General features: G+C 42.5%; 1 protein-coding gene across 20 annotated transcripts in view; it reads right to left on the reverse strand.

Annotated features, from left to right (window-relative positions):
- The window catches only part of LOC123517719 (multiple C2 and transmembrane domain-containing protein-like), a 638372-nt gene that overhangs the window by 71295 nt on the left and 539633 nt on the right, over positions 1–27444 (reverse strand). For 18 of the 20 annotated variants that reach the window (XR_006678551.1, XR_006678552.1, XM_045278096.1 and 15 more), the window contains 2 exons: positions 6256–6407; positions 5282–5440 (listed from right to left, as the gene is read on the reverse strand). Coding sequence is in view for 18 of the 20 variants with exons in the window: in XM_045278096.1 (XP_045134031.1) it covers positions 5282–5440; positions 6256–6407 (311 nt within the window). In the remaining 2 variants the exon portion in view is untranslated. Of the gene's footprint in view, positions 1–5281; positions 5441–6255; positions 6408–7088; positions 8184–27444 lie in introns of all 20 variants that reach the window. The other 2 variants (XM_045278100.1, XM_045278102.1) reach the window with 1 other exon arrangement.

Below are 27444 nucleotides of genomic sequence, written 5' to 3' on the forward strand. Positions count from 1 at the left end.
GGAAAACTGTATTTTCCAATATCCTTCACATACTTCCTCATCCTGATCTTTACATAACCTCTTGTCCTTCTATCTTCTGTCATCAGCACCAGGTCTTCCTTGTCTATCTTTTCAATACCATTGACTATCTTGTACATTGTTATTACGTCCCCTCATTCTCTTCTATCTTGTAAGGTTGGTAATCCCATTTCCTTCAGCCGTTCTTCATTATGTTCCGGCACCATTTTCATAGCAATCTTCCATATCCATTTTAATCTTTTAATATCCTTTTTGGAGTTCAGACCACACCACTGCTGCGTATTCTAGGTTTGGACGTATCATGCTTGTGATGATTTTTTTCATCATATCTTTGTCCATGTATTGAAATGCCACTCTTATATTAGTTAACATTTTATATGTAAATCCAAATAGTATCTTGCTTAAGTGTTTTTCAGGGTTCAGATTTTCCTGTATAATCACTCTTAGATTTTTTTCCTCTTTAGTCTTCATTATTTGTTCCTCTCCCGTCAAATAGTTCCATACCGGTCTTCCTTTGCTCTTTCCTAGTTCCATTGTGACATTTCTTGGCATTAAACTCCAATTTCCACTTCCTACTCCACTCATAGATCTTGTTTATATCTTCCTGTAACAGCAGACAGTCCTCCCTGGTTTTGATAACACTTAGCAACTTTATATCATCAGCAAATAAATTTATATAACTGTTTACCCCAATGTGAATGTCGTTTACATAAATCTGAAAGATAATGGGGCTAACACTGACGCTTGTGGCACTCCGCTTGTTACTTTACCCCAAGATGAGTGTGTATCTCTGATCACAGTTCTCATCTCCCTATCCTTCATATAATCTCTTGTCCATTCTAGCAAAGTTCCTCACAGTCCTCATATGTTCTCTAGTTTCCAGAGTAGTCTTCCATGAGGGACTTTATCAAAAGCCTTTTTTATATCCAGGTATACTGTGTCCACCCATCCGTCTCTGTTTTCCAGTTCTATAATAACTCGCAAGTAGAAGCTGAATAAGTTTGATACACATGATCGCCCTGTCCTGAACTCAAATTGTCTATTCGCTATGACTTGTTCCTCTTCTAGATATTTAACCCATTTTTCTTTGATAAAACTCTTTCTTCTCCTCTTCTGGGCCATAACTGTGAACATAACATAATATAACATAACATAAATAATATGATAACAAAGGGCCACCAGGGCCCATCTAGGTTATCTGTTTCAGTCGCACAGCGACCTCGTCATCAGTACTTAAAGATACACTTACAAGTACACAATACATTATATACTAATTCTAAATATTTGGCCCATTAACAGGGCTAAGTCCTACAGCGAAATCCTCTACAATTTGTGATCCCCATACATGGGGATCATGACTTGTTTAACTATAGTAAATTTCTTATAAAACTATCATGCAGTGCTATACATAATTATAAATCTAATAAATTTAAGTGCTTATCTAATCTGTTTTTAAACATTGTCAAACTAGTGCTATTTACAACCCTCTCTGGCAATGCATTCCAGAAGTCTACCACCCTATGACTAAAGAAATATTTTCTTATATCTAACCTGCAGCCTTGCTTTCTAATCTTCCTGCCATGATTTCTAGTCCTATTTCCTCCTCTAAGGTAAAGAAAGATCTCACATCTATGTAGTTTGTATCTGAGAACATTTTAAATAACTCTATCATATCCCTCTTATACATCTCCTCTCAAATGAAAACATGTTTAATTCCTTTAATCTATCTCTATACTCCAGGCGCTTTAATGCTGGTATCATCCTAGTTGCTCTTCTCTGAACTGCTTCTAACATGTTGATATCCTGCCTATAATGGGGTGACCAGGCCTGTATGCAATACTCTAAATGGGGCCTAACATAGGAATTATATAAGCTACACACCACTTCCTTACTTTTATAACTAACATTTCTATTTATAAAACCCAGGATCCTATTTGCCCTATTTCTTGCTTCTAAACATTGCTTTGAAAATTTCATAGTCCTGTCTATCACTACTCCTAAATCCTTTCCTTCCTCTACTGCCTCTAGCCAACATCCCTCCATCTCATAGCTAAAGTTTGTGTTGTCTTTACCTAAATGCATAACCTGACACTTTTAGAATTAAACTCCATCTGCCACCTGTCTGCCCATGCTATCAGCCTGTCCAGGTCTCGTTGTATTCTGTAATTGTCCTTTTCACCCTGTACTGCACATGCTATCTTAGTATCATCTGCAAACTTTGATACTTTGCTACTAATTCCTATATCTAAATCGTTAATGTACACCAAGAAAAGAAGAGGTCCTAGCACTGATCCTTGGGGTACCCCACTAACCACTTCCTTCCACTCAGACATTGCCCCATTTAATACTACTCTCTGTTTCCTATCAGAAAGCCATTCACTAATCCAATCAACTAACCTACCCCTATCCCATGTAGTCTCAATTTGTACACTAGCCTCCTATGCGGTACCTTATCAAACGCCTTGCTAAAATCTAGATATATAACATCTATGCTATTTCCATCATCTAACTCCTTGGTAATATATTCTAAGATATCGAGCAAATTTGTAAGACAGGACCTCCCTGATCTAAAGCCATGTTGGGTATCTCTAATTAATCTATTCTCATTTAAATGCTCCCAAATACTACCCTTAATGATTTTCTCTAGTATCTTACATACTATACTAGTTAAACTGATCGGTCTATAATTATTTGCATCATCCTTCCTACCTTTTTTAAATATTGGAGTAACATTAGCTAACTTCCAGTCCTGAGGTATCTCAGCAAACCTAAGTGATCTTTCAAAGATTAACTTAAGTGCTTCAGAAATACTGTCTACACCCTCCCTAAGTACTCTGGCATGTAGCTCATCAGGACCACTAGCTTTCCTATCGTCTAGTTCAAGAATAAATTTCCTAATAATTCCCGGTTTTATATCAATATTTTCTAAAGCTCTTAAACTACTCATCGCACTGTTTGTAACAGGATTTCCTATTCTTTCCTAGTAAATACTGAAGAAAATTGTTCATTCAATAATTCTACTATGTCTTCATTTTGATCCACTACTACACCATCTTTTCTGAGTGGTCCAATCCTATCCTTATTTCTTTTATCACTGACCTTGTAATAACTATATAATTTTTGGGATCTTTACTCCCAGCTCTAGCTAGTTTTATCTCTGCCTGCCTTTTACTTTTTTTATAACCTTACTCAAATCATCCCTGACCTGTCTGTACCTAATCAAATCTACATCTTCCCACTTTTCTGCAACTCTCTATATGCCCTCTTCTTCTCTCTGATCTGTCTACCTATCTCATGAGTCCACCATAATGGCTTCCTGTTTCTCTGCCTTATATCTTTGTAAGGGATACACTGCATCACTATACCCTTTACTACAACCTTAAAAATATCCCACATCTCCTGTGCAGTTTTATTTCCAAAACTATCTTCCCAGTTTACCTCTCCTAATAACTGACGTAACCTACCATAATTGCCTTTCTGATAGTTTGGGACTCTAGTCTTATTCACTATATTATCCCTACTGGAATTAATGATAAATCTAATTATATGATGGTCACTGTTTGCTAAAGTCTCTCCTACCTCAACTTCCTTTAAACAATGCTCAATATTTGTTAGTACTATGTCTAAAACCTTCCTCCCCCTAGTAGGTTTATCTACCATCTGCACTAAATAGTTATCCTGAAAACTTTCCATAAACTTATTTTCACTAGCATCTCCTACCATCCTCTCCCAGTTTACTGACTTAAGATTAAAATCCCTAAGATAATTGTCTGACTAGTACACCCCTATTTATCTCATCTACCATAAGGTTGTCTACATCTGCTGACTGGTTAGGTGGTCTATAAAAGCTCCTACTCTAATAACCTTACTTTTGTTTACTCTAACATCCAGCCATAAGGACTCTACTCTGTTATCTACCTTAATACCATTAACCTGACTGGAAATGAAGGATTTTTACATAAATAACTACTCCTCCACCTATCCTACCAATTCTCTGGTGTAAATACATAATGTATCCATCTACTTCATATTCTTTCCTATTTTCCTAAACTTTTCCTCATTTACCCATGCCTCTGTGACACATACAACATCTAAGTCCTCCTCAACTATATAACTAGATAACTCGTCCTTCTTGTTCCTAAGACTCCTGGCATTTACATAAAAACATTTAAGTCCTGCTACCTTCCTAGATGCTGTCTCCTTATTTGGAATCCTAATCTTATTCTCTCCTATTTGCACCTGGAAATCTTTCCTAATCTTTTCACTATCTCTGTTTATCCTATCTAATTTATGTCTAACATCTTTCTTCTGGAATGCATTTGCTACCTCACCCCTACACTCCATCCCAACTCCCCTCCAGACATCCACTCAGCACATCCACACCCTTCCTACTCAGATGCACACCATCCCTAGCATACAAATCCCTTCGCCCATAGAACCTATCCCATACATCCACAAAGCTGACACCCACATCCTTACACATCCCTTTTACCCGATCATTCACACCAATGGCCCTAGACAACCATTCCCTGCTAACATACACACGAGGCAAGATTCCTGACACTACACACCTCCTACCACTCTCCCTTATCTTGCCTAACATTTCCCGAAATCTTGCCATTAACTCCTCCGACCCACCTGGTCTGACATCGTTAAATGGTAATGAGAATAATAACGAATAAGGGAATAGGAGGAAATTTCAATGAGAATATGGTAACCAATAAGGGAATGGGTGGAAATGGTAATAAAACACATAAAAGATAAAGAATAGGGGCAAAGGATAACAAATAAGGGAATAGAGGGAAATGAGAATGAAAATGATAATGCATAATGGAAGTGAAAATATAATAAAAAATAAGAGAATAGGAGCAGCGTGTGTGCATGTGTTGTTGAACAATCGCGTGGCTTCATAATGTGACATCAAATCAGCTGCGTGAAAGAGCTGCAAAGGGAGAGCCGGGAAACGAGGAGATGGAGGGACGTGTATATTAGGACAGTGCCTATTATAATTTCAGTGTTTACCTTTGACGGGTGCAGAAATCGCTGGAGTTCGAAAACCTCGAATTTTGCCACTCTCTCGAATACGGCCATAATACACGGGTGCTCCGCTATTTCTCTACGTTTACAAGAGTTACCTATCCTTTTACAGTACATGCCTTGAGACTTTAGTGCTTGCATCTGACGCAGCTGTGATAGGAAACTACCAAAACCTCTTGATTTATTTACAGGCAGTGATGACAAACAGTTGCTACGCTGCACCTACCTGCCCATAAAGTCATCCTTGCTCCTGACGTCCTTGTCCCACACAGTGATCTCCAGGAACTGGCTTTGATCCTCAAACTGGTGGAAGTCGAACTGCTCCAGCCACTTAGGGTTGAGTGTGTGCAGGTCTGCTTTGCTCTTGTACTTTTCGTTCCCGAGTCTATGGAAGGAATATAATAGAAAATGTTAGAAATGTAGACTAGTTGTTACCGAGCCAATATCGGGCAGTCCTATTTTGGTCCCATGCACACCGAGATCTGATAGGTAAATTAGGTACCAGGGAGGACTGCTTTCACTGCTATTCTATCGTTGCTGTGAATTATTTATAGTGGCATTATTTTACTGCAACGGCAACCGTTTCGTCTTGATGCTAATTACATCTATGGAAGCCATAAATATTGCGTAGGATTGACCCATAGACACACAACCGTAATACTAATTAGTGAAAGAGATGTTACAGCAGTGTTGGTAAGCTTGCCTTTAGTGTCCGCAAGGTATCGGTCGGTCAAAGTGCGTTCCGAAACTTTGCGTGGTTCAGTTTCGGTCAGAGGCGCTACTGGCTATTCATACATTTACCCAATCTACAAACCTTTATATTTTTCCCCTGAGAAGTGCACAATTTTCAAAATGTTTCAGAATAAAATGAAAGTGAAACACCTTAGCCGCCTGGTGCCAACAATAGCAAGCACGTGCTCTCTCTCTCTCTCTCTCTCTCTCTCTCTCTCTCTCTCTCTCTCTCTCTTTTTCAGACTCACCGAAATGCATGACCAGAATGACAGAAAGCATCAGCCCGGCCAGATTGTATTTCAGTCTTGCTGGGTCTCCGTTACCGAAATTAATTGTTTTATGAGATGAACCGAAATAATAATTATTGGAAAATAAATAAATATATAAAGGACAGCACAAAATACTGGAGAGTTTTGAAACACTCTCTCTCTCTCTCTCTCTCTCTCTCTCTCTCTCTCTCTCTCTCACCTGAACTTGACGTATGGGTCTGAAGTGCCGTCGGCGTCCATGGGCAGCAGGTTCTTGCCCTCCACCAACACGATGGTCACCACGGAGCTCCATATCTGACTCTTCAAGCGCCGCTGCTGCTCCGCCAGGCGAGACCCACCGCGCTGGAGGTACTGCAGGAGGTAACACATCTCTCTTAACAATAACCTTTAATAATGGGCGCACTCTTGCTCTCTTAGAAAATCACTAACATTCTCTCTACCTAGCAATATCTCCCGTATTCACTAGTGATCACCCAACATATTCCTTCACAAAAGCTCCTTCTCACTATTACCAAACACCTTGAGATCCTACGAAAGTTCCAGACGCCTTCTTTTCAAAATTACATAGACTCAGGATGAATAAAAAGAAAACGAAACGCAAAAAAGTTAAATCTTACCTATAAAGGGCATCTTTGGATGGATCAGAGTGTGAATTACGTTCAATGCATTTGGAAGCCTTATCTCTGATGGCAACTTACGTATACATTAAAAAAAACCTACGTTCATCACCCAAAAATGAGACCATGAGCGGAGTCATGATACACACTTCTATACCAAATATTAAGATTTTCCGTTTAACAATGGCTCATAACTTTCACCTCTATTACACGTGACCGAGCTCTATTTCTGAAAAGCAAACACGAAGAACAGAAAAAGTAAAACTATTATGAAAATTCAAAAGGCCGGTCCTCTACTGCACCATGTGTGGCGTCCATCGTACGATGAAAACCGTCTGAGCATGACAACTGGCAGTGAATAGGAAGGACGGGAACACCTACCTTTACTGAAGAAGGACTGACAATAAGTACTCACCTCTGCCACTTTACTCAGTTTATCTCCCAGCTTCTTGTGGCCTTTGTGCTCGCTGTGGCTGTGGGATACGCTTTCCTTGAGCCGAAGCCTTGGGCTGGCCTGAGGCACCCCAGTGTCCTCAATTTTGGTGTCGTCACTAGGAGGCACGAGGGAAGGCCGGCGGGAGCTGAAGAGGTTTCCAAGAATGCTCCTCGGCTCAGTATCAAGGGATAAGTGTGATTCGTGTTTGTCGTCCTGGCTGTTGTGTGAGCTGCTGTCGTCGTCGGTGGCGGCGTCGAAAGCTTCGTGGTATGATCCCGGTCTACTCGGGACGGCAATAGAGGGACGGTGCTCCAATGTCTTTTTCAGCGTCTCCCTCACCTCTGACAACACGCAGCTCGGACTTCTCTTATTGTTTAGTGAATAATCTATAGATTTACTGAGAGCATATTCATTGTCACTTTTACTGCCCTGACTATGGATGTCGTCACAGGACAATATACTGACATCCTCGGCGCCGCTGCATATCATACCCTCGAGGAAGGCATGGTGGAGAGCCTCAGACAAGGCTGAGTATGTCTGGGACTTCGCTATGAGCGGGGTATGGGGAGACAGAAAGTCCTTCATGCTGGAGCTGCACACGTCTTCGCTGGGTGAACTGAGGACGCTGTTGTTGTTGAGGACGGAGAGCACCGGCAGCCCGTTCACCTCGGCCTCACTCACACAGGTGTCTGCGTTGTGACATTCTGAGTCGCTCGACGTTTCCAACTTAGTGTCTTCAGACTCAGAATTGGGCTCGTCTTCCCGCTCTGTGCTGGGCGAGGGCGTGCGACTTCTGAACACTTTCCTGAAGGCTCGAGCCAAGGAAACCCCGACGAGTCCTTTTTTGCTGCGCGTGACTGGGCTGTCGCTACTGCAGTCTGCTGGCGGGTGATCCTTCCTCCTGAGGGAGTGAAGGGGCTCGCTGGCGGGGAGGTGAAGTGTGTCGAGATGCAGATCACTGGGATTTCGGGGAAGGGTGTCGGACGGCAGCGGGGGAGCCACACCCTCACTCATTTTGTCTCTTGGCTCCCGACCGTGACTTCATCGTGAATTCTCAATTCACACAATGTTCTCCTTAAGCAAAATCACGAACACAATTAAAATACACACTAAATATTTTCAACACAGGTCATAAAACGTGTCTCCAGCGAAGAATCAACACGAACGCACTTTCCTCATAATTATGAAAACTCCTCCCCACCCTTTCCCGCTCACACTGGAGTAAAGATGCACACTTTTAGAGATTTGATCAATGCATACAATACATATATGACGTCAACACATGCTTGCTCATTCCTCAAGATTTCCTTTTCCGCCATGAAAGCTTTGCTCCAGTCTTAACAATCACGTCATTCCATCAATCTTCTCTGACACAGCACGGGCCCAGGCAGTGTCCCCCACCATAACAAGGCCATGATTGTCTTCTCCATCATAGCATCCCTCTCATTAGGTCGCCGCGCCCCTCCTACTCGTATACTGTTCGGTCCCTTCGTGCAGATGTAAATGATTACTTTCCGTTGTTATCGTGTAATTAAATGTAAAATAATGTGTAACGCGCATATTTCGAGTAGCATTAATCTTCCACGGCGCGTTAAGCGCTGTGATGAATTGCGTCTCATCGCACCAGTCTGTACTTGTTCAAACAACCGTGCATGGAACAAATCAAAGGGAGGCAAGTGTGAGTGAGGAAAACCTCGCGTAAATCAAGACTGCAACGAACTGTGCCATGATTTATCGCAAGATTAGTCCATTTTTTCGCATATAATCATCAGACGTTTATTTATTAGGTGACCCTTCTAGAGCTACGACATGTTTGGCCTTGGCTTGGGCACGCGGGCAAGCTGGGGACACACTTACGGGGCAGGGAAAAAGGGTCAACACACTCTCTAAATAGGCTCACTTACGGGGCAGGAGAAAGGGTCAACATACTCTCCAAATAGGCTAAGAGGGATGCGGGAGAGTGGCCCATGTTTTTTTTTTTTTTTTTCTTGACACCGCTTCTGACACCGCCGAGAAACATCCGCCATCAAAAGTGTTGCTGCTGGGTGTTGTGTTTCTCCTCACACCGGGATAAAAAAAAAAAAAAAAAATAAAATAAAATAAAATAGATAAATAGATACATAAATAAAAGTAAAAATTAAAAACGAAAAAAAAAAAAAATTGCCACCACAAAGCAAGTCACCGCATAATATATCCCCAGTCCAACAATTTTTCTCCAACGTAACTACAACTTTTTAAGACACCTCAATTCTTTACAAGACTTTAATAACTTTGTAGCCTAAACGAGAAAAGAAGACAATATTAACTTCTTATTTTCTCACTACATCCGTGCTAACACATTTTAAATCCCATATACAGAAAAAAAAAAAATCAGAAAAAAATAAATAAGGGAGGCCAGTTGACACTCACTCCTGAGGCATCTGTACGGCATCACGTTCCGTCTTGGGGATAAGCTATTTGTCATTCGTGCTGAGCGATACAACGACAGTGAGAAATAATTGTAAGTTGGCACCCGTACAAAGAACACACTGATTAACCTAGTTCTACACACACACACACACACACACACACACGGCCCGGTAGCTCAGTGGTTAGAGCGCTGGCTTCACAAGCCAGATGGCCGGGGTTCGATTCCCCGGCCGGGTGGAGATATTTGGGTGTGTCTCCTTTGACGTGTAGCCCCTGTTTACCTAGCAGTGAGTAGGTACGGGATGTAAATCGAGGAGTTGTGACCTTGTTGTCCCGGTGTGTGGTGTGTGCCTGGTCTCAGGCCTATCCCAAGATCGGAAACAATGAGCTCTGAGCTCGTTCCGTAGGGTAACGTCTGGCTGTCTCGTCAGAGACTGCAGCAGATCAAACAGTGAATTACACACACACACACACACTTCAAAGACAAGACATCACTGGAATTCCTTTTTATGTCACGGGACGAGTATAAGGTGTTGCCTCAGCGTGGGCGGTAAATGTTGCAAAAAACACTCAAGTCTCGGCTATATGATCCTTCCTATATCATTTCCTTGCAGCATTTACTTATCTGGTGGGAAGGCGAGGCAAGGGATGATGGGACAGGAATGAGAGAGAGCACAAGATGAAGGACGAGAAAAGACGGTATGATAATCTTGGTATAAAGTGAGAGAACCGTGTCAGTGTTTTTTTTATTTCATTTTTACGCTTTGATCTAGTTTTGCACTAAGAGAGAGAGAGAGAGAGAGAGAGAGAGAGAGAATTACCCCTACTGCCTTTCTCTGTTACCAAACAAACAATCCCTTTGAAAACTTAATGTCTTCGAAAACACACACTACGCACACCACTACCACCACCACCACCAACAAACACCACCACCACATCGCTATGAGCAGTAACCGTAACAATAACCTCGCCAGTGTCATACTCCTAAGTGCACGACTAAGCAACCAGCACAAACCCGGCGCCAATTCTAGTGCATGATCCTCCCTTTCCTGCAGCAGGCCGCCAATATGCCTTCCATTGCCGATGCCCTGATACCACTTCAATTATATACAGCTGGGTTCACTTCCTAATCTCGTCCTTTACCTCTGGATGGCTTTATCAGGGTTATAAAGTAGATAATTGCTTCAAGTTCTCATATGGGGAACTTGCAAAATCCGCGTAGATAATTCATAGGGTTATTATGAGTGTTTTCTTTTTGGTGTAGATTCAATGTTAAATGATCACTAGAATCAAGAAAACCACAACAACTTCGACATTTCAAAGTTGTCAATAAAAGATGTTGAATGTTCGGAAATACGGATTTAAGGTTATGAGATAATACTTTCGTGGTTTCATTAAAGTGATAATCTTTGGAGGTTCAGAATATATTATGAAGAGATGAGGTAAGATTTCCATCACTTACCACCAAAACCGTGCCTCCCATCTCAGAGGCGCTTCGTTTCCCTGTCTATTTTTTCTCCTTACCTCCTGCCACGAGCCTTTCTTAGCATGAATTTAGGCGTCCGTGTAAAAAGGAGCGTCTAAGAAAAAATAAGTTTAAATAACGTGTGAGTTAGTTAGTCCCATGCTATATTTTGCCAACCCCAACGTCTAATCTCCGCCCCAGAGGACGTGTTTTGAGTTTTCAAGAAAGCTTTCACGATTCTATTGATATTTCAACACTAATTCTGCACCATTAATAGGAAAAACACTCAGCTCATAATCCAACATCACATCTAAAACACTCCAAAGTCTTATCTCGCTTTTTGACAGGGCTTAGTGAAAGTTGTTTGGGTTTTCAGGAAACCTCTCATTATTATTGGGGAAAAGCACCCATGGAGATCCAGCTGTTGCCTTCCAAATAGACCTGAAGAGAGCAAACTGTTTCAAAATACGAGACGAGTTCACGGCCGAGCACTACTACACGCTATCAAAACATCAATACAGGCTCCATCTCCTTGACAGTCAGTCACTCACATCCCCAGCACCTGCACACGACACAAGCTGCCTCCCTCACGTGTGTGCCGAACATAAACCACCCCGTCCCTGCGACTGTCCTATCTTTTCCTGCACATCCACTAAAAATAAGCTGAAGAGGAAAAACCGCACACCTTTCATACACCCAAGACCGTAAACACATCAATAATGCATAACACAACCCAACACCGCACCGCTCAGTTTAATTTTAAAATATACCACGCTCTGCTGCCTCTAGGTAATTTTTTTCCCCTATTCCTCCTCCTGCTCTTGCTCCTCCCTCCCTCGGGATGCATCATCCTCCACTTCGGACTCACAATAAAAAGATTCCTCGCATGATTCCCAGTGACGTGCGCGTGTCATCGTGCAGCAAGCGGTGGGGGATATAATGCTGTGCACAGACATGTAATATCAGTATAAACTCGTATAATAATATAATATAAGCAACAACACGTCTTTTGAACGAAATTGCTTTTTATTAGTTCGCTTTTGGCTTTTCTTTATTTTTCAGGAGTAAGCTAAAGAGCTTTTTAAATAGTTTTCTCTTTTATCTAGTCTCCTTCATGGGTAATAAATACATAGATAACAAATAAATAAACAGCAGTTAATCTAGTAAACAGATGCGGATGACGCAGCGCTGCATCATAAAATTACACTTTCATTATTATTAATTCCGTATCAGATAACGTCAATGAACAGAAAATTTTTACACAAGTAATAGACTCAAATAATTATCCTCACTTTTTTTTATTATCAATCAGATTACATGATCGTATGAAGAGCAACATTTATCAGAGTAAGTTGGTTCCGTCATTGATAATCTTTTTTTTTTTTTTTCAAATATATATCGAAACGTGTTAATGTCTATTGAGATACTAACACATTTGGAAATGAATGAATATGGCAGGTTGGGAATTATATTTTTACTTGTTTCAGAGAGAGAGAGAGAGAGAGAGAGAGAGAGAGAGAGAGAGAGAGAGAGAGAGAGAGAGAGAGAGAGAGAGAATTACCCCCACAGTCTGACGTCACTTTGTTATTATCCTTCCATATATAAACCCCGGCACACCGCCACCCTGGTAACAAAAAGGGCTTATCGCTCCTGTTATTCTCTTCTCGAATTAAACCTGATAAAAATATGGTATGACTTAGCGAAACAAATCAAACGTTTATAACAAGACTATATTTTTCTCTATCAATGTCGTCTATGTACATTTTATAACAAAAGCTTCTACGAAAAAAAAATGAAATAACATACCATACAATTTTCATATCACACCCGTTTTATATTTCTTGTTGGATATCCTGTTATTTTTCTTTTCTATATTCGAGTTAAAAGTAACCACAGAAAGTAACATAACAAAAACAAACAATATCTTTTTTACTTTAAGTTTTCTAGCCATCGCTGATTCGTTTTGTATTTTTCCCTAGTTTCATTAATTACTAACCACTCTGAGACACCTTTTCTTGTTCTACAGCCACTTACAAACACTGCAGTGACTAGAAATTCCAGAATCTATCATTTTCTTTTTTTCATCTTCCTTTTTCTCAAAGATGCTAAAAAAAATCCATATATTGCTTTTGGTGCTGTGAATTGTTGCGTGCCACATTGAAAAAGGCAATGGCCAAATTTATGTTGCTTCTATTGACGAACACTTCATATTGGGTTGTTGTTGAATGCACTCTCCGTCTTTCACTTGTTCCTTTCCTCGTCTTCAGATTCAGTTCCCTCCCTCCCTCCAGTTCAGTGTGTGACGCAGGCGCTTCTCCAAGCCAGCGTTATTGTGTGGTTCCATTCCTTACTTACCCTTCCTTCTCCTTCCCTGAGGTTCGCGAGGGAAAGGAGCTTCTAATAATACCAAGGGTTTGATAAAAGGGTTATTCTGGCTTATGTATCGTGAATAATCCAATAACTAGGTCACCTTTCGCTAGTAATATTAAAATAACAAAAAAAAAAGAAAAAAAACAATGGGTCAACTATTTTTGTGAGGTCTGTTTTTCGTAAGGTTATGTGCGCGCGCGCGCACACACACACACACACACACACACACACACACACACACACACACACACACACACACACACACATAGTAACACGTCAATTTTTACGCAACGAAAGGCAATTCGCCGTATATATATTTCAACATACACTGAACACGGACAAATTGTAGTAATTTTAACCAGACTTAAAGTTCCATAAAGGGAAAGAAAAAGAGACGAATAACACACACACACACACACACACACATTACGTTACAAAAGTTGCAGCAAACCACTCACTGAAATCATCCTCATCCATCCTCTTTAAACTCTCAACTCACCACTCTTTACCACACGAGGACCAGGTTGTACATAGACTAACCAACACAACCACAGTCCTTCCAAACCCAAGACTCTGCTGGTGGTGACGAAAACAATCACGGGTACTGACACTGATCCTCCTGCCTTGCTCTTCCTCCACCTGCCGCCTCCACGCACACGGCAGGCAGCTGGGCAGGTGGGGAGAATGGGTAGGACGAGGAGGGGACTCAGGGACACACATGACACGCCTATCCAGAAATAGTCCGGCAGCACGGGAGGCCAAGACAGTCATGGGGTGTGTGTGTGTGTGTGTGTGTGTGTGTGTGTGTGTGTGTGTGTGTGTGTGTGTGTGTGTGTGTCGCATACATGTTGGCAACTCACGTAGGCGTCGCACCTGAAGCTTTTAGAACTTTGCTACTACGGGATGAGATGAGATGAGATGAGCCGCGCAGAGAGAGAGAGAGAGAGAGAGAGAGAGAGAGAGAGAGAGAGAGAGAGAGAGAGAGAGAGAGAGAGAGAGACTCCTGCGTCACTTACCCCCATCTCTTTTATGAAGTGAAAAAATATATCCCAATATTGAACATTCCACAGTGAATGAAAAACAAAACAAAAAAATTATATATGGAAATGCCAATGTACCATGTTTATGAAGCACAATTACTAGGGTTATGTATTCCCAACTTCACATTTTTGTCATCCATAAAACACTAAACTCAAAACAAGCAGAAACAAGTATAAAGACACAAGGGGAAACGGGTCAGAGCTAGCTACATGAACTCTATTATGTGTCTTTCCGTCCTGGGTACCACGCCTCCCTGCCAGCGTACCTCATCCCCTCAGTCCCTCTGTCCCTCAGTAGTCAATAGTCCACCGCGCTTTCCAGGATCGTGCCGCGTCAAGCCAACCCACGCTGCAATCTCCTGAGCCTCTCCCTATCTACCTCTCCATGACGGTGAATGCAGACAATAGTGAAATAGTGCAATATACGATAAGCAGTAGTGCTAGCTCACTCGTACGCCTTGGAATTAACAGGAATAATATACTTTCTTTTTCTCTTGAAGTACTATACAGTTCACGTCCATGAACATAAACGAGAAGCGAGGCAAGAATACACCTACCACACACACGTACTGGCACGCTAACTTGTGACCATGCACACACACACACACACACACACACACACACACACGGTAGCTCAGTGGTTAGAGCGCTGGCTTCACAAGCCAGAGGACCGGGGTTCGATTCTCCGGCCGGGTGGAGATATTTGGGTGTATCTCCTTTCACGTGTAGCCCCTGTTCACCTAGCAGTGAGTAGGTACGGGATGTAAATCGAGGAGTTGTGACCTTGTTGTCCCGGTGTGTGGTGTGTGCCTGGTCTCAGGCCTATCCGAAGATCGGAAATAATGAGCTCTGAGCTCGTTCCGTAGGGTAACGTCTGGCTGTCTCGTCAGAGACTGCAGCAGATCAAACAGTGAAACACACACACACACACACACACGAGTACAACTTTTTTTTTTCTTCCTAGTCAGGCGTGGCGGCCTTAAAGATCCGGTTCTTTCACACGTACCGCTTCTACTCCACCCAACAACAGCTACTCTGCCTCAGTGGCTGGTCGGTGTCTTCCCTAGCTCGACGCCATTTGAACGCGCTACTGTTACCACATGTGCCTCGCTACACCACACTACCTTGCCCCGCCACAAACCTCCACTCAGGATAATTAACATTACGCAGCGTAGAAACACATCCACTTTTCACCTTATGGTCGGGATGCACGTGATGCAGGCAGCCGGAGTCTTTCTCCTTCACCAGCTGGCGGCAGAAGGTGCAAAGCGAGTGCCAGCCATGTACTCCTTCCTCATACGCATCAAACACATGGGATAGAGTGTCCGAGGCGCTGCACATACACCCAAGGAAGCTCAGGCTACAGCCGAGGCAAGTGTCACCTTCGTATCGGTCCCAGAGTCGGTTCAGCAGGCTCCCCGGCGCCATGGTTCGTAACACTGACTGACGCAGGGTTGGGGTTCAGGAGCGAGCCGAGGGTTACATTATTTTCTCAGCATGGCGGGACAAATAGCGCTCCGTTTCGGTTCCCCTGGCTTCGTAGTTATTTTCTCTCTCGGCTGCGTTGATTCGAGTTAATTACTTCAGTGTGATTACTCCAGCCTACGTAAGACGCCTATAAGACCCACGTTCGCTCATGATCGCGCTTATGTGCATGATATTACTGATTATGCTTCGCCTCAGTCGTGGTCAGAATTCATGGACACAATCAGTGACAGGCTCTCCTCTTGCTCCACATCCCTCCAGCCACCAATCTCCCCCCCCCTCACCTAACCCTCTACTTTATGCCTCCTCCCTCCCTCGACCACAACCCTCACGCACCATCCCGCAGAGCCAGTTGTGGGCATAAAGAGGAATCATTTAAGTGGCGCAGGTGGAAGACTGTCACACACGATGACACACAACATAAGAACGAAAGAATAGAGTAATAAGATCCAAAGCCCAAGCCAAAACCTTGCTAAGAGGAAGAGAAAACACGATCACAGAGAAACAAACAAAAGGAAGAGAGAAACACACACACACACACACACACACACACACACACACACACACACACGAAACCAGAGGGTAAAAATGGTTAAGATGAAGAAGAATCAACACACGACGATAACAAAAGGCAAGAATAGAGAGAATCACATGACAAGGAAGTAGATGTCATGAGATAATAGAAAACGATTACATGACGCTGTTGATAAATAAGGCTTCTCCTCTCCCAGACGACGCCTTACAGTAGCAGCGGAAGGGAGGGATAAAGAGAACGAAATTAATAAGGAAATGAAGTGAAATATCGAGGAAGTGGCAGTCATGGGAGGATTAGAATAAGAGAATAAAGAGATTAGGGGAATGGGGAGCAGGTGAGGGGAAGGCAGTGTGTGGGTGAGGAAGGAAGCAAGCCAGGCAGGAAAACATGGAGGTGGTAGTCGTGCAGGTGAAAGAAACAAAACACTTCATGCAAACTCTCTTCATTCTTGAGGTTCGTGACATAAACCAAGTCTTACTTATGAGAAAATAGGACTGATTATGAGAGAGAGAGAGAGAGAGAGAGAGAGAGAGAGAGAGAGAGAGAGAGAGAGAGAGAGAGAGAGAGAGAGAGAGTTTAGATAATACGGCTTGACATGTAGAATGAGAGAAAGATAAAGAAAAGAACAAGGACAGAACACGAAGGAAAGAGGAAAACGCAGAGATAAATGAAGAGGAGAGTAAATATGCTTGGGGTCATGGAAAGCAGACATTTACCCAAGTATTTTAAAATGCACATCCGAGCAATGCTTTGAAACTGACTTATTGTGTTAATTCATGGCATTTTGTCTGAATAATCTATCTTGTCTTTTCTCCATTTTTCTTTCAGACTAATGTTATGCAAATTTTCCAGAACAGTGAATGAATGAAAGTAGGATGAGAGAAGTGGAGAGAGAGAGTGAGTGAGTGAGTGAGTGAGTGAGTGAGTGAGTGAGTGAGTGAGTGGGTGAGTGAGTGAGAGGAATAGTTAAGCAATACGCGATGTTTGAAAAGAAAATTCGCTGTTTTTATATTTCCTTGCGCTTAAGTTGCTTACCAAGAGACTCTTGAAAGAACTGCTTTTTCTGTACCTAGCAAGTGGTGGTGGTGGTGGTGGTGGTGGTGGTGGTGGTGGTGGCGACGGCGGTGGTGATGGTAATAATAATAATGTCTTGATAACAATGAAAATTATTAATACTTCATCACCCCTGTCAGCTACACACTTACTGACATATTCACATCATTCACATTCCTACATCCATACATCCACATCATCCGCACATACGCATACGTCTACAAACCCACACACACAATTCCACACCACACCTTCATCCACCCACCCACCCACACACACACACACACACACACACTTGCACCCATCCCAACAATCCAACCCACACACCAACACATGTCAACACAAATACACACTTCAACCACCACTACATGTATTACACTCCAAACACCCACTTAAAGCTCCCATCCATCCCCTTTACCCCTTAAACCCGCCATTCACCCCGCCCTACCAAGACTAAGGATTGCACCACCGAGGGGACAAAAAGTAAGCAAACAACTGTGCGACTATGTAACGTGACCGCCCCAGGAATGCACTCACGAGAGAATGTTTCCTCTTACAGCAGCGGCAAGCGTCCAAACACAACATTGCCTCGACGACGTAACAGCAGCAGCAACATTAAGTACGGGGGAACAAGTGAGGAGACGGCAGTGGTGGTAGTGGTGGTGGTGAGGGCAGGTAGTGGTGGTGGTTGTAGGTTGGTGGTCCTGTTTACTTTCTCTCTCTCTCTCTCTCTCTCTCTCTCTCTTCGTCTGTGGTCTTATCTTCTCTTTCCGCTTCCTGCTTCCTTTTTTTCACTTTCTTTTTCTGTTCCTCTCCCTTTTTTATTTTCCCAAGTCTTCCCTTTTCCTCCTCTTCCTCTTTTCCATCCAGTTCTTTTTTTTCTTTTCCCTACTCCTCTTTCTTTCACCATCTTTCCCCTCCTCTTTCACTTCCTCCGTTCCCAACCTCCTTCACTTGTTTTTATCTTGCTTCCTTCGTTCTTCCCTCTTCCTGTTTCCTACCTCTTACCTCCTCATCCTCTTTTTCATACCTTCCTCATTTCCCCCATCCCCTCTGCTCCTCCCTCCTCACCGTGCCTTCCTCTTCCCCTTTCTTTCCCCACCCGCTCCTGCGTCCTACTCACCCAGAATCAATGGAACCTACAGCAGCGTGCCTCCTCCACCTTCACCACCTCCACACGCCTGCCACGCCCCCACGCCCGACAGACACGCGCCCCACACCTTGAGAACTGTATCCTCCTCTTCTTCCTCTTTCTCCCTTTCACACAGCTTAAAGTTCTTATAAGGTTGTTGGCAGTGTGGGTGGGGGGGCGGAGTTATGGTTTTTCTTCGTCTGCTTCTTTCTGCTCAGTAAAAAGCTCATTAAAGTGAAGAAAAAGTTACAAGGACATTTTTGCCTCTTTTTATAATCTTTAGGGGATTGTTCATGAGAGAAAAATGGAGACGTAGCATTTTTTTTTTTTTCCTTCCTTCTTATTTTACTCCAATAATCTGTGAGGGAAATGACGTTATGTTATTTTTTCCTATTCTTTTTTCTTTTTGTTATTTCACTCGAATCATCCACGAGAGGAAATTAAGACACTGGTATGTTAACTTTATTATTCCGCTCAGATGACCCATGGGAGGAAAAGAAGAATATTAATGTCGCAATGTTCCCTCCCTCCTCTTTTTTTCTTATTTCACTACAGCCATCTACGGATGAAATGGAGGCAAAGAAAGGGGAACATCGCGGCACCAGTATTTTCTCCCGTGGGTCATCAGAGTGAAATAAAGTTAGCATATTCACGTGTCTTCATTTCTCTCGTGGACTATTCGAGTTCAAATGAAAAAAAAAAAAGGAAAAAATACATACCCTCATTTCCCTCACAGATTATTCGAACAAAATAAGGAAGGATGAAAACTGTTACGTCTCCATTTTCTTTCTCATAAACAATGCGGCAAAGATTATAAAAAGAAGGAAAAATGTCCGTTTAACCTTTTCTCCGCCTATTTCTTTTACCGGGAAGAAAAAAGAAGACGAGGAAAAACTAGAGTCCCATACCCATCACACACTCATTTCCCAGCAACCCACAGTCTTCCTCCGTTCTTTCCTACTTTACTATAACCATCAGTGAGATCAAATGGATATGGAACAACTTTCTTCCCTTCTTCTAATTTCACACAAATCAACAAGAGAAAAGTTTGAAGAATTTTCCAATCCTTTCACTCTGATTATCTACTAACGAAAATAAAGAATACAGTTTTTTTTTTCCCTTTCTTGTGATTTCATTCGAAGTATCTACATTCTATGGGATGAAATGTCTATGTGGCAGTTTTCCTCTCCTTTTCTTTACCTTTTCTTTTTCTTTTCCTTCCAAATGATCCAAGGGAGAAAAATAAACTTGTAGAATTTCCCTTTCTGAATGACTTCACTTCAATCATCAGAGAGAGAGAGAGAGAGAGAGAGAGAGAGAGAGAGAGAGAGAGAGAGAGAGAGAGAGAGAGAGAGAGAGAGAGAGAGAGAGAGAGAGAGAGAAATAAAGAATAACATGCAGCATTTTTCTTTTCTTTACGACTTCACTTCTATTATCTGAGAGAGAGAGAGAGAAAGTACGGAAAGAAGATAAATGAAGGTACGTGTGTGTGTAGCAGTTCCTTTTCTCCTTCCTTCACTCATTCCACAGCCCAGATTTTCAAGCATACAGACTCCTCCACGGCCAAACACTCGGGGACAAAGGCACATAGATCTTGGTGGAGTTGGTATGTTTGTTTACACTCTGGCTTGGTTCTTTAAAGTAGCACATGTTGTTGACTTCTTTAAGGCTGGCCCTCTAATGACGTCGAGGCATTGGGACCATCTTGGCACCCGAGGCGAGGAGGCGATGTGTGTTATTATACGGCTACGTTCTGCTTTTTTCGAGGTACTACGGTGCGTAAGAGGAAAAGAAATATATGGAGGGAGTGAAGGAGAGTGGGAGGGAAAGGTAAAAGTAGTGTGGTGAGGAGATAATAGACAACTGGATAGGGAGACAGAACTAAGAAGCGGTGGAGTGGAAGGGAATAAAAATGAGGCGAGAAAAGTGAGAAAGAGGAGGGAACATGGATGAGAGGAAGAAAGGGATGTAAAAGTGAGTGGGTGAGGAGAAATAACAGGTAAGTAGATAAAGAAGAGGGAATGAAGAGAGTGAGGAGGGTAGGACCGTAGGAGAGGATAGGATAAAGAAATTGGGAGATGGGAAGGAATACGGATAAGAGGAAGGGAGAAAATGGATAAGTAAGTAGCAGATGAGAAAATACAATGTAGAAATGGGGAGAGGAAAGCTACGGAAAGGGATGGGAATGGGACAATGAGAGAAGCAGACAAGAGAAATTCAAATAAAAAGGGACAGAAAACGGTGAGGTGTGTATGAGATGAGCAACAGAAAGAGAGGTTAGAGGACAGAATAAGGAGAGATTAAGACGCAGGAGAGTATGACGCGAAGGAGATACGAACGTTCTCAGGTAAAACAATGTGGAGGTTGACGTACAGGTAGACTTGGATAACAGATCTTTTCCTACCTTACGACCTCTAAAACTTAAACACACACACACACACACACACACAAATCATCACCAACATACACATAGAAACACAAAGAAAACGTCAGTCAGAGGGCACTGGGGACTGGCACTTTAAATACATTCCTTCCTTGCTCCATTCTTACCGTGAACGAAGGAAAAAAAGTTGAAAAATTATGTATTACGGAGGAAAAGAGAAAAATGCAAAACACGATGTTTAGAGACGTTCATTTTTCTTCTTTTTTCTTCTCGATTTCAAGTTTCAGGAAAGCGACACCGAAGGAAGGAGGGAAGAAAGGAGAGCATAAAGGAAGGTTGGATAGAAACATGGAGGCAGGACAAAAAGTGAGGGAAGAGAGGAAGGAAAGGAAGGAAAAGAAAAGAAATGACAAAAGGAAAGGAGAGAAAGAAGAAATTAGTAGAAAAAACAGTATGTAGGAAGAAAAAAGAAAAGAGGAAGGCAGGAAACAAGTAAGGAAGGAAGAAAGAAAAAGAAAGGAGAAAAAAAAAGTAAAAGAACGCAAGGACAAAAAGAGAGAAGAAAAGAGGAAAAGAAAGAGGGAGGGAAGAAAGAAGGAAGGAAGGAAGGAAGGAAGGAAGGAAGAAAGGAAGGAAGGAAGGAAGGAAGACGGGAACGAGCAAACGAAATGGAGAGAGAGAGAGAGAGAGAGAGAGAGAGAGAGAGAGAGAGAGAGAGAGAGAGAGAGGGAGAACGGTAGCAAGAAAAGGATGAAAGAAAGAAAGAAAGAAATGAAGGAAGGAAGGAAGGAAGGAAGGAAAGAAGGAAGGATATACTGTACTTGTGGTCTGCAATGAAAGGCATCCACCACATCACGTCCTCCTGTATTGTTAAGATCCTTGGGGAGACGCAAGCAAGAGGAGGGAAAAAGAGAGGAAAAAATAGTCGCGTAGAAAACGAAAGAAAAGTGTGAAAAAGAGTGAAAGAGAAAAAGGAAGCAACAGACGTGGTTATGAAGAGAGAGAGAGAGAGAGAGAGAGAGAGAGAGAGAGAGAGAGAGAGAGAGAGAGAGAGAGAGACATCATAAATAAGTGATAGGAAGATGGAAGCAGTGAGGGAGAAAGATGAGATGAAGGCAAGGAGGAGAAGGAAGAAGGGAAGGAAAGGGAAGAGACAAAGGAACGATAAAAGGAAAGAGATTGGCGAAAGAAAGTAAAAAATGCCTGGGAAACGTGAGAAGTAAGACAACACTAAAGAAAGAAAAAAGAAGAGAAGCGTGGAAGGCGAAAAGGAAAGTGCAAGAGGATAAAGAGAAGTGGGTAAATAGAGAACGGAAGGAAAGCAAGAAAAAGAAAGACGGGAAAATTCAGGAGGACGAAGCACACAATGAAATCCTCTAAAAGTGAGAGGACAAGGGCAATCGCGAACTGGTGGTGGTGGTGGTGGTGGTGGTGGTGGTGGTCAGGTAGGAATCCGGGAATCCAGTTAAGTACAGCATCCGAATGTCTTGTTATCTCACTCAGCAGCGTTCAATACCACAGCTCCTTAACACACACACACACACACACACACACACACACACACACACACACACACACACACACACACACACACACACACACACACACACACACACACACACACACACACACACACACGTCAGGCTCATGTGCTATCTTGAGGACTCTCACCTTGCCACTTTTCTCAGACCGCCCGCTTTTCACTCAGATAACACAGGTCTCTCTCTCTCTCTCTCTCTCTCTCTCTCTCTCTCTCTCTCTCTGAAGAAACGATGAATTTGAAGTGGTTGATTTTTTTTTGTTCGTCAAGTTTTTGCAATACATTTCACACGTACCAGCAGGAAGATTAAAGAGATTACACACACACACACACACACACACACACACACACACACACACACACACAAGGCATTACGTACATTTGTTAACTTTAAAATAACACGTAGGATGGTGTGTGTGTGTGTGTGTGTGTGTGTGTCGTGTGGTGTGGTGTGTGTGTGTGTGTGTGTGAGTTTTACCGTATGTATGATCGAAAGGTGTGCGTGGGTGTGGGGCAATTCAGAAGTGTGTGTGTGTGTGTGTGTGTGTGTGTGTGTGTGTGTTTGTTTCACTGTTTGATCTGCTGCAGTCTCTGACGAGACAGCCAGACGTTACCCTACGGAACGAGCTCAGAGCTCATTATTTCCGATCTTCGGGTAGGCCTGAGACCAGGCACACACCACACACCGGGACAACAAGGTCACAACTCCTCGATTTACATCCCGTACCTACTCACTGCTAGGTGAACAGGGGCTACACGTGAAAGGAGAGACACCCAAATATCTCCACCCGGCCGGAGAATTGAACCCCGGTCCTCTGGCTTGTGAAGCCAGCGCTCTAACCACTGAGCTACCGGGCCGTGTTGTGTGTGTGTGTGTGTGTGTGTGTGTGTGTGTGTGTGTGTGTGTGTGTGTGTGTTCTCGTTGTCTTACTGAAGGATGAAAAAATATATATGTAGCCAATTAACAGGCACTTCAATTAGTACTTTTCTGTATAGTTTGTCCAAATCCTGTCCTATCCTTTCACTATATATGGGAAAAGAGAGAGAGAGAGAGAGAGAGAGAGAGAGAGAGAGAGAGAGAGAGAGAGAAAAGGTATAACACTTAACTTCTTTCTACATCCCATTTCACGAGGAAGAAAAAATAGTTATCATTCATCTTTTTATTTTCTCTCTCTTTATAGCTTTCCTACTAGTTTTACGTCTAGAAAATATGGTAACGAAACCCCTAGCAAAGAACACACACACACACACACACACACACACACACACACACACACACACACACACACACACACACACACACACACACAGAAGCTTAATGATGGTGATAACGATATGCGAGTGAGTGAATTAATGAATGCATGAAGAAAGACAAAAAGAAAAGAATTAATGAAAGCATAAAGAAAGATAAAAAGAAAGAAGCAGAAAAAGAAACACGATTTCAAACAATGGAAGCTTAATGAGAGAGAGAGAGAGAGAGAGAGAGAGAGAGAGAGAGAGAGAGAGAGAGAGCAGTGTGTGTGTGTGTGTGTGTGTGTGTGTGTGTGTGTGTGTGTGTGTGTGTGTGTGTGTGTGTGTGTGTGTTCAGTGAGTTACGGTCAATCACCGCATTATGTACTTAAAACGGTCCATTTTTCCTTCTTGCATGCATCCTCTTCTCTCTCCTCTCTCTCTCTCTCTCTCTCTCTCTCTCTCTCTCTCTCTCTCTTTCCTCTACCCGCAGCCTCTCTGTATCATGCATAATTAATTGTCACACACACACACACACACATATACACACTCCAGTACACACACACACACACACACACACACACACACACACACACACACACACACACAGCACAGAGCAATGACCCTTATACACCACATGACGATTCAAACACACACACACACACACACACACACACACACACACACTCTCTCTCTCTCTCTCTCTCTCTCTGCACTGACCAAGGATTGCATGGATGAACTGGAAACAAGAGAAGTCAAAGCAAATGAATGACAGAAGCGGCATGGATATTCATAAGAGCAGAAGGCGAATTACTTTACTGCCGTGCATCAAGTGAAGCTACTGCTCAGGTACACTTGAGGCATAGGTATGTTAGACTACGTTACATATAAACCTACAAAGAAATGATGTAATTGGGTATGTTGACCAAGCTTAACTCCGATCTTACAGAAGTATGACTATGAAGCAATCTTGTTATCTCTGATGCTGACTCTTGCAGATTTTCCTACCCATGAAATCGCTAGTTATTTCTAATGTTCCCATAAAACTGTCCTCCACCTCTCCTCCAGTCAGGCTTTCAACTCTCCAAGTACTTCCCTACGTTGCCCTTCCTTAACTAATAATACTAATGATAATAACAAAGTAAATAAATAAAAAAAAAACATCTTCCGAGGCTGTAAGGTACTGGAACACTGGTTAAGCTTTTGATATCTGACAACGCGTAATACCTCACTTCAATAAAGCCATACTCAACAATGATCAATTAAATTCGTAGCCTCAGAAACTTTCAACTTTTCCAGCACTAACTTCACTATACGCTAAACTTTTTTCTGCAGCAGTTGTTACCAACCTGGGGTTCACAAGATTTCAAGGGGTACTTAGAGAGCTGATCTAATGACATCTTTTGCAGAACCATTGGATACTGAGTTAGTGTCAGTCACTAAATCAACATTTCAGGGGTAATTAGTTGGCTGATCTAATAATATCCACTGCAGTACCATTGCATATTAGTTAGTATCAGTCACTGAATTAACATTCTGTTCCATGTCGGATTTCTGATGCTTCGGTAGATGGTCTTATAACTCAACGGGGGTTCTTAATGAGAGAAAAAGGTTGAGAAGCAATGATCTATACAGCATCTTATCAAGCGTGAGAGAACTTCGAAGTGAAGAAGTTACGAGACACTTCCTTGGTGCAGTCAGTGAGGCAGAGTATGTACAGTCGCTCACAAAACTATCGGTGCATAGGGGTCCGATAGCTATGTACGTATTCGATCAGGTTTTCTGGGGAGGATTGGTATGCCTGTATGTTGCTGGTTTGGAAGAATCGAACCGGCGGACTGTTGTTTCGAAACGTCGGGAGTGAGACTTACAGTATTAACTAAGTAACATTTTTCATCATCTGTAGTAAAGGGCGGAAAGAAAAGAAAGGCGGAATTAAAGGTCAGAGAGAGAGAGAGAGAGAGAGAGAGAGAGAGAGAGAGAGAGAGTGGAGGGACAACTACGAGCATCAGGTCTACAAACATACAAGACGGACAGTGAAGTTTCGGTTAGCTTCTCCCCATGTTCCACAATGTTTCGACGAATTTTGTACCGATACTTTTGTGAGCGAATGTACCACGGCCTTCGTATATATGAGAAGGTCGTGACTGTACACAGAGAGGGTTCGAGTCACACGTGTCGTTTCTTGCTGCTGCTTCGCTCACTCCTCACTCAGTCTTAATTAATGCCGAAAATAGGAAGGACAGTCGTCTCCACCAAAAGGAAGGGAAGAGAACACTGCCACTTTGTGTGTAATGATAAATCGATGTCTACACTTTATGGCAGATTTTTTTCTGAAAATAACCAACGCTCTCTGAAGTGAACTAATACACAAAAAGCTTATAACCATATTACATTATACTTAAAAAGTTTGGTGCGCTTGGAGCCAAGTTATGGATAACTTGTTTGATTATCAGAAAACTCTTTACCTTTCACAACGACTAATTAGGGAAAGGAAAGCCAAGGTCAGCGTGTCTACCCTGCTGTGAGAAGTCTCGGTCACTGTCACTGCCGTCAGCCTCATGTCAAGGCTATAGTTCACTCTTGGCGAGTAATTACGGTTTATTTCATGGTACATTTATGGTTTGAAGCTTAAACGTGCATCGTTTAAACTTTAAACGATACACACGTGGCTAGGTGAAGCAGCAGAGTGCATAGGTGAGTAAGGGTACAGATCAATTCAAGGTAAATTGTATTGTAACAATCAACAGTGGGTACATACGCCTCACCAAAGTCTATATTTAACAGAAGTATTCTTGCACAGCTACACATTACAGGCAGCCAGTGTGCACTTATAGTATAAACACGTAGCCAACTATAGCGTACTTACATGACATGATGTTTAGTGTGTCCCCAAGACAAATATGGAGAATAAGTCGGAGCCACTCTGCCGCCACTCTTGCCTGTCCCCCTCCCAGTACTGAATGACCCGTGAAGCCTCAACAAAATACCAGCATGGATTCACCTCGAGTCAATGAAATCTAAACTCCATGGAGCGTAAACCTTCATTAAAAACAATTAAATATCATCTAATGTCTGGCATATTTGTAGATTTGCGAGAATTTATCCAATGTAGACACAATATATTTTTCTTCGTAATGATATTTCTCCTGCAGTAGCGGGTGAGCGAGGTCGGTGCCCCTTCCTCCAGCTTAAAGCACAAACAACAAAACAAAGAACAAAAAAAAAAAAAAAAATGAGCGATGGGGAGGGAACTGTTGGGAAGAGAGGAGGAGGAGGGGGAGGGAGAAGAGACGAAATTTTGAAGGCTTTTCATGGAAACTCCGTGTACGTAAACCTTTCTTAAGCATGTACTGGCGAGAGAGAGAGAGAGAGAGAGAGAGAATAATATAAACATCCTTCTTTTCTCCTGCTTATACTCGGAAAAGCGTCCCAGAGCCCAGAACAAACCAGGCCTTGTTTCTCCGTTAGTGGTGGCCGCGGCGCAGAGTGCTTCCATTACGTCCTTGCACGAATAAGGGAGATATACTGCGGACGGTCATGATGGTGCAGGAGGAGGAGGAGGAGGAGGAAGAAGAAGAAGAAGAAGAAGAAGAAGAAGAAGAAGAAGAAGAAGAAGAAGAAGAAGAAGAAGAAGAAGAAGAAGAAGAAGAAGAAGAAGAAGAAGAAGAAGAAGAAGAAGAAGAAGAAGAA

This window comes from Portunus trituberculatus, chromosome 42, assembly GCF_017591435.1.
Source record: "Portunus trituberculatus isolate SZX2019 chromosome 42, ASM1759143v1, whole genome shotgun sequence".
Taxonomy (NCBI): domain Eukaryota; kingdom Metazoa; phylum Arthropoda; class Malacostraca; order Decapoda; family Portunidae; genus Portunus; species Portunus trituberculatus.